At 43.6% G+C, this 12,339-nt stretch overlaps 1 protein-coding gene across 4 annotated transcripts in view; it reads left to right on the top strand.

The window, feature by feature from the left end:
* Positions 1–4,026: 4,026 nt before the first annotated feature.
* The window catches only part of LOC126547088 (uncharacterized), a 176,259-nt gene continuing 167,946 nt past the window's right edge, over positions 4,027–12,339 (top strand). Inside the window, exons 1-2 of one of the 4 annotated variants that reach the window (XM_050194947.3) lie at positions 4,027–4,167; positions 9,233–9,537. In XM_050194947.3, the coding sequence (XP_050050904.2) occupies positions 9,349–9,537 (189 nt within the window). In that variant the 5' untranslated portion in view covers positions 4,027–4,167; positions 9,233–9,348. Of the gene's footprint in view, positions 4,168–4,221; positions 4,354–4,783; positions 4,806–4,883; positions 4,904–9,232; positions 9,538–12,339 lie in introns of those variants that run through there. The other 3 variants (XM_055062881.2, XM_055062882.2, XM_055062883.2) reach the window with 3 other exon arrangements.

Below are 12,339 nucleotides of genomic sequence, written 5' to 3'. Positions count from 1 at the left end.
AGTACAGACCGCTTATGTAAATACCTTGGAAAATATCTACAGAGATTCCACAGCCACCTTAATTCTACACAAGAAAAATAGGAAGGTACCTATAATGAAAGGAGTCAGACAAGGAGACACAATCTCTCCAATGCTATTCAGTGCGTGCTTGGAAGAAATATTCAAGCTATTAAACTGGGAAGGTTTAGGAGTAGGGATGGACGGCGAATACCTCGGCAACCTTCGGATTGCCAATGACATCGTTCTATTCAGCAACGCTGCAGACGAGTTACAACAAATGATTAAAGACCTTAACACAGAGAGTGTAAGAGTGGGACTGAAGATTAATATGCAGAAGACAAACATAATGACGAACAACCGGTAAAGGGAACAAGAATTCAGGATCGCCAGTCAGCCTCTAGAGTCTGTGAAGGAGTACGTTTAATGAGGTAAACTAATCACAGGGAACCCTGACCATGAGAAGGAAATTCACAGAAGAGTAAAAATGGGTTGGATCGCATATGGCAGACATTGCCAGATCCTGACTGGAAGCTTACCGTTATCATTGAAAAGGAAGGTATACAATCAGTGCATTTTACCAGTGCTGACATAAAGGGCAGAGTCTTGGAGACTGACAAAGAAACTTGTGAACAAATTGAGTACTGCACAAAGAGCGATGTAACGAAGAATGCTAGGCATAACTTTAAGAGACAGAAAGAGAGCGGTTTGGATCAGAGCGCAAACGGCTATAGACGATATTCTAATAGTCATTAAGAGAAAAAAATGGTGCTGGGCAGGTCATGTAATGCACAGATTAGATAACTGTTGGACCATTAGGGTGACAGAATGGGTACGAAGAAAAGGGAAGCGCAGTAGAGGACGACAGAAGACTAGGTGGTGCGACGAAATCAGGAAATTTGCGGGTGCTAGTTAGAAATGGCTAACGCAGGACAGGTGTAATTGGAGATTGCGGGGAGAGGCCTTAGTCCTGCAGTGGACATAAAATAGGCTGATAATGATGATTGTGATGACTCCCCAATTTCATCAGTGCCTGCGTGACATATACATATAGAAAAATCAAACAAACATCAGACAAATGAAAAACTCTCTGTGCTTAAAATTTTTGTTCATTATAAGACTGCTGATATATCTTGCCATCAGGAGCTTGCACTTTTTTAATAGTTATTGGGAAAAAAGTGTTGCTTTTGGTCATTTTTTTTACTTTCATGTAGACAGGCCAAACACAAGCAGTTCCACTTGTGGTGAATTTAACATAGGCCCTGTGAGAGAGTTGTGCTGCATGAGCACAGCATAAATGATTACAGAAAATGGACTGGGTAAACTAAATGAACAGTTTTTTTGTAACCCACATTAGCTAGGTTATTGCCATGTGCAGCCATCATTGAACCCGTCTATACAGCATTAATCTGTTTCACAGTATGCTGTAGAGCGAAGAATGACATCCTAGTCTATAACCACTAGGTTTAATAGACAGTGCTTGTGCTTCAGGACTGACACACAATTTATATAGTATTAAGTGCCATGCTTTGAATCTGGCAGGTGCTGCGGGACATTTATTTTGGGCTGCAGTGCATCATCATCATCATCAGCTTATTTTATGTCCACTGCAGGACGAAGGCCTCTCCCTGCGATCTCCAATTACCCTTGTCCTGTGCCAACCGATTCCAACTAGCGCCCACGAATTTCCTAATTTTATCGCTCCACCTAGACTTCTGCCATCCTCGACTGCGTTTCCCTTCTCTTGGTACCCATTCTGTCACCCTAATGGTTAAACGGTTATCTAATCTGCGCATTACATGACCTACCCAGCACCATTTCTTTCTCTTAATGTTACTTAGAATATAGTCTATACCCATTTGCTCTCTGATATTTACGTAAGTGGTCTGTACTCCTTGATTACGTATGCCTCTGTGACTGCTGGTATCTCTACTGAATCGAATGCCTTTTCATAATCTATGAAAGCCATATAGAGAGGCTGATTGTACTCTGCAAATTTCTCGATTACCTGATTGATAGCATGGATGTGATCCATCGTAGGATGTGACATGGATGCGATTCTTCCAGTTTTCTGGCACCCTTCCAGTCGATAGACACTTTGTATAGAGAGCCGCCAGTTTTCCAAGCATTATGTCTCCTCCATCTTTGATTAAATCGACTGTTATTCCATCTTCTCCTGCCGCTCTTCCTTGTTTCATGTCTTGCAAGGCCCTTCTGACCTCACCACTAGTTATAGGAGGAGTTTCTGTATCCTGTTAATTACTGTTTCGCATGGAGTTATCCCGAGTCCTCTGGGTACTGTACAGGTCAGCATAGAATTCTTTCGCTTCATTTATTATACCTTCGAGATTGCTGATCATATTACCCTGCCTATCTTTCAGCGCATACATCTTGGTTCGTCCTACGCCAACTTTCGTTCTCAATGATTTCAGGCTGCGTCCATATTTTACGGCTTCATCTTTCTCGCGTTATAATTTCAAGTATCACTTATTTTCGCCTTGTTGATCAGTTTTGACAGTCCGCGAATTCTATCTTATCTCTTGAGTTGGACACTTCCATTCTTTGTCATTTCTTTATTAGGTCCTTCGTTAATTGGGAGAGCTTGCCTACTGGTTGCCTTGGTTCCTTTGCCTCCCACTTCAATTGCAGCCTGTGAAGCCAGCTTAGTTACAGTTTCATTCATTACTTATATGTCATCTTCATCTCTCTGTTGTAAGGCTGCATATTTGTTTGCAAGTACCAGCCTGAATTACAGTGAAGCTGTATACCTCTACCATCCAAGGAAATTTTCGTGTCATTGCAAGCAAAAAACTCCCCATACATGGGCCAATCCCGGAGATAGTGCAATACCGGCCCGACGTGTGGCGGAGGTGAGGTAGGCGTTAAGCACTCCCCATACGTGGGCCTATCCCAGAGATAGTGCAATGCCGGGCCGACCCGAGGCTGAGGTAAGGTTAGTTTTAAAGTGAAAAATCTTTGTATTTTGGTGTGATCAATGGAGAGAAGCATTTAGCTTTGTGTCAAGTTAAATATTTATCTTGAAATTTTACCAATTTCTCATGAACCACTGGCACCACTTGGTCACCAAATTTTGCTCACATATATAGAAGCTGACATGCATCTCTCATATATTGGAGTGGTGAGTGTTGGGTATGTCAAGGATGAGAATTGCTGCAGTGTGTTTATGTACGAGTATGCTCCTCGAAAGGAGTTTCTAGTATATGTGTGTCACATCAAGGTTAGGGCCCACCTAGGCTTTTTTCCCTTCCTTCGGTTTTAATGTTGGTCCCAAGTCTAATTCAGAGGCTAATTGGGTACAATTGTGTTCAAAAAACTAATTGGACCTGTTGGATTTTTCCAATGGGTGTCCCAAAGCACAATTGAAGATTTCCAACTGGTTTGAGCAATTTTTTTTTTACTGGTCTCTCTTGTTGTGTTCGTACTACATCTTTCGACTACGCTTTGCTGGCGCAACTTAACGCGAAGTGTTCGCAGCAGTGGACGTTAGAAATACGACGAACATCGGAAGATACCAAAAGTCTAGCCGCTGATGTATCCAAAGTAGTCCAAATTGCGTACATGACAAATGCTCCCGTGAATGCGCGACATTTTGGCGTATTAACTACACATAGCAACATCGTTGCTATTTTACATTATTTACTTTTATACTCGCCAAAATATACACTAGTAGTGCACAATATATTGGTAACAAAGCAGCTAGGAACTCAACCGCAAATACAAGTGACGTGTGTGAATCTATGTAAAGAGATGCGGCGAATATCAGATACCACCTGTGATACCGCACCAGACGCATGCATTTTTGTCCTGCAAGCATTGCTACCCGTGGCGCTAAGATATTCTCAACGCTTACGAAATGGTCATCGGGCACTACATCTTATCATACAGCTCCGTGCTTCTGAAAAGTGAAACCCGCGAAACCACCAGTGGCAGTAAAGAAAAACTACCAAAACACCGGCTTCGGCGGCCGCGCGAGAAAATGTCTACGGTAGCGCTAACTTTTCCCCTGGTGCCAGGAAAGGAATATCAATGGCCTCGTTTTGATTTCTGATCAGCCATATTTACATTGGCTGTGTTTTTACTCGAATTACATTTGATTTACGCGTGGGTCTCCTCTGTTATACTTGTGCGTAGATTCAGGAATCGTCAGAGGTAAGTCCACCGTTGTTGGTTTTGCATGCGTTGTGAGGAACGCCCTAAAAATAACTGGCAAACACGGGCGACACGGTCCGGTCCGCTGCGCTCGCGGGTCGATGTTCGCGGGTTTTATGTCACTATTTGTTCCCATGAAGGCATTTGATGTGAAGATTTGCACTACAGCTCAGTCGCATTTTCCAGGTGAGCCTGTGGAAAATATTTTACGTAACTTAAGCCGTGTCGCCATCGTCTAACATTTAACCACTCCACATGACTGTTACCACTGTCTGTTCTTTGTCCGCCATTTTCTTGTTTAAGCCGCTATGATCAGCGTGAAATCGTGGGATTCGGCTAGTTAGTAAAGAGAAGTAGTCATTGTGAACTCATAAACATGCGCCTAGGTCCGTTTCCTTATCTGTCACTGACAGCAATGTGGATGGCACGATTAAGAGGACGGGCTTGACTCGAAAGAAAATGGTTGGCGCATTCTCTGCCGTTACTCAAATTAAGCCTATTCGTTGCTGCGCTGTTTTTCAGCTTTTCGCTGCGACCAGCGCGAGAACGACAGGGAAAAAAATAAAAGTGAGAGGGGAAGCGACGTTTCGTGTCATTGAAATTATGTGTCGCTGTGGGTTGCCTGTCGTCCATCTTCGGTAGGTGGTGTGTACTGAAATGTGTGGTCCGAATGACTAGGTTTCGAGACGTCGGGGGAGAAAAAGGACGCGTTCATTCTCTTGCGTTTGGCGTACAGGTTCGTTGGAATACCAATAGAGCCGTGGCTGTCTTTTGGGCGGCAGGTGGTAGTGGCTGTAGCGGCGCGGATTAGTGACCGACGGGGTAGCGTGTCCCTGTCATTCGCGGGTATGCAAGCGTACGGAATCCGCAATGGCATCTGGCGTTTCGAGGTGTAGCTTGCCGACGGCTAAGCGCGACTTCTCGGGAGACCTTCGCGCTCGCTTCCGTGCGGATGGATCGATTTGTTGCTGGCGGTTTCGAAATGTATCAGTTTGAAACAAGTCTCTACGAGTGCTTTTGTCTACGCTAAACGGCGCTGACCCCACTGCGTTCCGCTCGCGCGTCGCTCCAAGACACCGGTATTGCGGCGGTCTTTTTCCTTGATAGAAGTAGTTATATAAAGGCCATGTCGGCATGAGAATATGTGTTGGTGAGTGCCTGAAACTTCTATTTGTTCCAAAAGGATTCCTTGCCCCGATAATGCTATCAATCTCGCTTTGCCGGGCGTGGCTTTTGAAGTCTGCTAGTTTACCGACAATTCGGTTGTTTCATGTCATCACCCTTTCTTGCCGACGTCTTCACTGCGCAATTTCCCTCTATCATGACAAACCACGCGTCACATTCCCCTACCGCGAGGCTTCTGCGCAGTTCTGTCATCTTAGACTCGATTCCTGCGTACTTATTATGGGGGGCTGGCCTATTCATTTTTGTGCATTATTTTGGAGAGCTCCATCATGTGAAGCAACTGCACAATCGTGGGTGCTTTAACTGCCCTGTTGTCTTCGAAATCAACGCGATGTGTTAACTCGTGTTGCTAACTGCTGCTTGTTTTTCCATATGCCACTGTGAAAAATGCGGATAGAGTGTACAGTCAGCATCTTGCAGTGTTTTTACGAGATTTCTTCGTACACAAACTTTTGGCGGCCTGGTGTTGCAGTGGGAAAATCAGCAACCTTTGCTCCTGGATTTTCGCACACTTAATGCATAATGTACTTCGCACACTTAATGTGACTAAAGCCCTATGGGTAATGTATTCCTATGGACGATCTGCAGTACGTGGTTGATTGAAAATGTGACGTGAGCAAATTTACAGTTAGTGATCATTCATAAAACTTGGCCATGAGCATTAATGCTTCAAGCATACCATGCTGCTTTTTTGTGTGTGGTGCTGTGTTCATGCTTACAAGCGAAGCAGCAGTTCCGCAACTACTTCCTTGTTGATTTGTGACAGTCCTGCAAAACGACGGTGACGTCAGCGTGTCTCAAGAATTTGCATTGTGCTCATAAACTGCTGCTAAAATCTTCGTTTCTTACTCTCCTTAAAGTCGGTCAAAATATTCCTTTCTTGGGTTGACATTTTGTCTTCAACTTAATTACATGGTTTATCTGTGATCGCTTTCTCCATCTTGGAAATGGTTCTGTGGTTTCTGTCGCTGTCTTTTAAATAGTACTGACCTGATATTTTCGACTGTTAAATTGCTTGCTTTAAATGAAGGTCCCATACCTCTAAACTCGAAAAATACTGACGCGCCTTAGAGCACCCTAATTCATTTATTATAATAGCTTTTCTGCAATCAGTTTCGGTTTTGTTTCCCGGGAGGCGATTGTCGTGGCGTCGTGACTCGGGTGGTGGTCACGTGGGAGCAAGACATCGCGATGTTTTGACACTCGCTCGTTCGTCTGCTGTGCCGCTACATGGGGCCTCACAACGAGTAGCAGCATAGGAGACGACCGAGCGAGCCGGAATGAGCGCCAAAGCGTCGTGATGTCCTGCTCACATGTGGCCACCTACCTCCTGCGTCATGTCACGACAATCGCCTCCCACGAAACTGAAACTGGTTGTAGAACATCTATTGCGATAAGTGAATTAGGGTGCTGTAAGGCTCGCCAGTATTTTTATAGAGTTTATAGCTCTGGGAAATTCACTTAACACAAAAATAAAAGTTGAGTAGAAGATATGCCAATACTTGCAGTTATCTTAAAGTCAGTTAACATCGCTTTAAATTGGTGCATGTTGGTGAAACTGTTTTCAAGTGCACAAGATGCATTTGTACTCAAAGCAGGTGTACTTAAAATACAAATTGTGCAAAGTGGGGATGCATGGCTTGGGCACACAGTGGTAGTAGTCCCAAGCTGCAGCATACCATTGCTAGACCTTTCATTGAAGACAGTCATGTGTTATGTGGATGCAGATTTCCATGGTTGTGAATTGGACTGGTTGGTACATTTTGAAAACCAGCTTCTGCAGTGCACTGACGTGGAACATACTAAGGTGGCAAAGAGATAAGCCTTGTATGTATATGTCCCCTTCCTGTGACCTGTTTTATCATGCTGTTTGGTTTCCCGGACAAGATCTGTGCTGCACTTCTCTTGATTATACTAAAAGCTGCAGGTACTGCCAATAGTGTGTGGATGTTGGGAACTTTAATGGTTGGTTAGTATTATTATTGCCTCTGATATGCACTGCAGCACTGGAGCAACTGTAAAAGAAGTAATTTGTCTTCTATTGTCAGGGCTTCTTGAGTCACTCACACAACTTTTTAAAATTTTGGTTCTCATGACGTACAGGGCTGCCGTTCACCTTGTAATGGGACGATCTCTAGAGTTTTGTTGTCAGCAGTGGTAGACACTGGTTCATGAATGGAAGTAGTTTTCTGTACATTTATTGCTTTAATTATATTGACAATGTATTTTTCTTGTTAAAATTTGTTTAACTTTTGTAACAGAAAACATGACATGCTGATTACGACAGTTATCTTTTTTATGAACAACTGAATAAAGAAACATTGCTGCATATGAGAGATGCTATGAAAGCACCACCATTAATTACAATTTCTCTTGTAAGACATGGCCAAAAGGCATGCTATGAACATCAAGTTTGTGACAACTGTGTGTGTGTTAAATACTAAAATGTGCTTTAGGTTTACAGCCATAGTATATTTTACCTTTAAGAGAACTGCGACCTCGTCTGACGTCCTGTCTGAAGTCACGGTTCTTTTCCTCTCTAAAAATACACACATATGTTTTGTCCTGATGAAAGATGCCTGAAGGCTGCTTTAAGTCAAGGAATTCTGCCTTCACAGAAGCAGCAAACCTTAAAAAGTTGAGCTGCATTATTTAATAAAAAAGCAGTTGCAACATGCTGTTTGTGGCATAGAAGTATGGTGGAAATACTTGCTCTCTTTTCTTCTGCTGTACAATTCATAAATGATGTTTTTCAGGAAACTTTGGAAAATGTTTATGAAATAATAAGCTTTCCTTGCCTTTTACCAGAACATGTGCCGGTATGTTTTGTCAAAATGTGAAGTAATTATGAACTCATGTGCACATGTTAAACAATAGGGGTGGCTTGCCTACACTTGCTTTTCTCGCCTACACTGAAGCTGACTGCACCACTGACATTTTTTTATATCGCATTTTGCTGCTTGCTTGCTGTAAGTTAATCAAGACAAGCTGCTTATGCTGAGGTTTTTACATTCGCTGTAATCTTACTTTGCTGAGTGGGATTGCTTCAAGACTGAACAAGTCGCCCTTTAGTGATCAATTGTATTTGTTACCTCCACCATGAAAACACTTTTGTGTACTGTTTTACTGCTCCAGTGCACTTATGGGAACAAAAAGTGTGAGAAACCAGAAACAGTTTGTAATGATGTCAGCTTGATTATGGTACACAAACCTGTTAAAAATTGTGGTCGTAAAGGTGGGCCAATATCTAAGGGAACACCCCTGTACCAAGTTGGCAACTCCAGCAGATGTTTAAACCTTGCACTTCTACCTGTCACATAGCTGTTATGTGGAATAGCCTCATTATGTTTATTTTATTATTATTCTGCAAGAACATGTTCGATGCAGACCTGTCACATTTGGTATATTAAGCGCATTCTTTCACATTGTTTTTAAAGTGTTTAAGTTCTATTGGGTATGGAGCTTTCTTCGACTGTAAGTGGAGTTTTACTATATTTATTAGCAAGGCTTTACTGTAACTTTACTGGCTTGTTTTACAGCTTGCTCTAGACAGACGCAACAACATGCCTTGCAGAATGAGTTGCATACAAAGGAATCAGTTCTGTGGAACACTGCGGTTTTCTTTCTTTTATTTGTTTTATCTTTTGCGACATTTTCTTTAACATATAGCATCAAAAAAAGGGACAAAACTTGCTAAGGTTGTATATACATAATCTCAGCATCTGGCTGTTTGTGTTTGTGTTATTTCGTGTTATACCTGCATAAAATGCACCAGCTAGTTCTGTATTGAGCTGTTTTCCTTGATTGTTGTGCTCAATGTCTCTCTCTGTTGGATATGCTGTAGGCTTTGATATATGCCTGTGTTTGGGTATCTCTGCAGTGTTGAGCCCCTTGTTGGGGGCATGGAGTTTGGCTAGGGCTGCGGTGGCAGAGGGACGTGTCTCGCCGGGCCTGGCACTTTTGGGCCATGTGGTACACGCCAGCTGAGTGGCGGCCATGAGGGAGCAGCAGGACGAGGCCGGCCTGTCCCTGGGCCAGGCCCGGCGGCTCATTGAGGTCATCCGCAAAATAAAGAGCCAGAAGCAGCGGCCCTCACTTGAGCGCATCGGCCATGCCTTGGGCCATCGCGCAGATCTGGTGGAGCGTCAGCTGGAGCTGGCAGTTGCCAAGGGCTTTGTCCTCAAGGTGCGTTGTCCTTTACTCTGATTAGGAAGGTCTTTTACAACCCAACGTTATTAATAAACACGGCATGCAAAAGGAGGAAACAGAAGTACAATGGTGGACTTGTCATTGCTGCACGTTGCAGTGCTGACTTGTACACTTTGTACCCTCGTCCTTGTTTCGAGCACTGTGCTTACTGTGTCAATGAATGTGTCAATGAATTTGTCGGTACTCAAACTTGAGCACTGTTGCTTGCTTTCACTGCACCTAGTTTCTGAATAGAGTTCTCATTGTCAGATTTTGCAGATCCATTCTTGCAAATGATTGTGATAAGGCATGTAGCTCTTTTCTATTTGTCAACATGTGACCTGTACAGGCACACGTTAATGATTTGCTATTGCCCTGCTTTATACCTGTGTCACACACACACATTTTGACTCCCTTAAAATAATGGAGCGCGAGACTTCCTAAAGGAGTTGACCTCAAGAAAGTTGCGCTTGTGTCACATGTGAACTAGCAAGTTATTAGAAAAAGCCGCCAGGGGGGCATTAGGTACTGTTTTGTTTACATATGTGCACAAAAATTTCACATCTGATTATGCCTATAGCTAATAACCTAATGGTCCTTCGGTAGAGAAGGCTTTTATAAGAACTTTATTCAAAAAATTCACTATTACTATAAAAAAAGTTAAGTGCATTCGATAAACATAAGCAATGATGGCAGCAATGCTGGCAACCTTGTGTGCACCCATGTTTTGAATATAGCATGGTGTGGCTACTGATTCTTTTGTTTTGTTTATCGGGTGGCCCTGACCGCAACATTGTGCCTGACAGTTTCACAAGGGTTCCTTGCTATGGACCCTGCACAGCTTCTGCGTTGTTCATGTTGCACGTGATGGGGCACGATCGCGACATGCGATCAGTAAACTTTGCAATGAAAAGGAGAAATCCAATGCCTATGTCAATCAAGAGGCTCTGGGTGAAGAGTATAGAGCTGCAGCAGGCATAAATGTGATCAAGCGGCACATAAACAAACAAAAGCCTTAACAAAAACAAAAATTTGTTTTTTTGTTGTATCTTAAGCACAGCCCTTAAGCTGTCAAAGGAGATCACTGAACAAGCTCCCTTCAACAAAAGAAAGCTTCATTAAACTCTCTTGGCAGAAGGGTGACTGTGTGACACTAAGAGCATGTCACTCAAGATAAAGACGAAGGAGTTAAAAGAAGCTCACGGGCGGCCATGTGACGGGTATTATTCTCTCTCTTTCAGACTCTCTTGTAGTGTGACTCGTAGGAGCGCAACATTATATATACCAACAGGGGTCACCAAAGGGCCATGGCATCATACTCGCTGCTTGCATCACATATACACATGCTGTGTTCGTTTCGCTAACAAGGCTCCCATCTTAGCGCCGTAAATTTTTTAAACACATTAAGTGGTTTTGCAGTCCAGTTGCATACAGGGTTTAAATTTTCTTTTTCCATCCTTTTTTTTCTTGCATAAATTTTTTTTGCAAAGATAAATCTTTGGTAAGCCACTACATACGTGTGTGCCCACTGCTATAGAGCGAGAATATTTTGTGGCCCGCCAATTACTCTTGAGGTAGTAGGCGTAGAAATGCATGTCAGAGTGTAGTTGGTAATGCTGCCTCAATGCACCCAGTACGTGAAAAACCATAGTCTACATGGTTTTTGTGAGTTTGCAATTTATGATAGTCCTGAATTTATGCAAACTGTCCTAACTGAGCAAGAGGCATAATTTATAACATGGCTGCATGGTTTTAGTGATTGGCAGAATAACTGACTTTTTACCCAATTTATTCCAGCCTTCACAATCCATGGCCCTCATTAGTGCAGTAAGTTCATGCTTGTGATGTCTGGCACAACCTTACTCACGAATGCAATTGTTGTGGGGATTTCATGGGCTCTGATATACAGTGCAGTCCACTTATAACGATATCGAGAAAGACGAAAAATATGATCGTTATAACCGATGATCGCTATATCTGGACTGCAGTTATAAAAAAAATTTTTTTAACACGTTTGCGCTCTTTACCTTTGCAGCTCTGAACTCGAATTCGCTACTTGCTCTAAAGAACAGATGATGTATACAGTAGGCCGTGAAAAACAAACTTTATTTCTAGCGCCAATGACCGCGTCAAGGATTAGGCGCGCCGAAATAGTCCGAAATCTGCACTTGCTTTTGCGGCAGCTTCAGCTTCACAACCGCGGTGTGCATGGATTCCAGCTGCTGCGCAAACACTGGCGGCAATCCTTTAGCATGCATAAAATCAATTAAGGAGTCGATCGACGACAGTGCACTTTGCGTGGACATCGTGGTCGGGGTCAAGGAGCCACTGTCGATCTCGTCACTGTCGCTGATGCCGTCGCCACCGTCGCACAACTTTGCGTCTGTCGAGACAGCACATCTTCGGCGATCGCCTCGTCGGTGACCTCATCGCAGAACGAGGCAGCACTGTCTGCAGTCAAAAACTCCGCCTTCGACACACCACCTGTGTCACCAGTAGGAACGAGCTCCCAGAGCTCGGTTATGTCGGCGACTTCCACCGGGTCGGTCTCAGCGGTTTGGGGAAGTTCGTCCTTACGCACAAAGCCCGCCTTCTTGAAGCAATTGGTGATGAACCACTGGTAAAGCAGCTCTTCAACATCGGCGTACAAAGGGTCTCAACCCCTTTTCCGCTGATCGGAATGGCCGCTGATAGCTCCTGCCTTCACAATCGCGGTGCTCCCGGTTTTCAAGATGGTTGATATCGTTAACTGGACGAGCTCATACTTCTTCACGAGGGCGCTCACATTGAAGCCGCATC

This window comes from Dermacentor andersoni, chromosome 1 (genome assembly GCF_023375885.2).
Source record: "Dermacentor andersoni chromosome 1, qqDerAnde1_hic_scaffold, whole genome shotgun sequence".
NCBI lineage: Eukaryota > Metazoa > Arthropoda > Arachnida > Ixodida > Ixodidae > Dermacentor > Dermacentor andersoni.
Note: the sequence above shows the minus strand (reverse complement) of the source record. Positions and strands in the feature narration are given on the sequence as shown.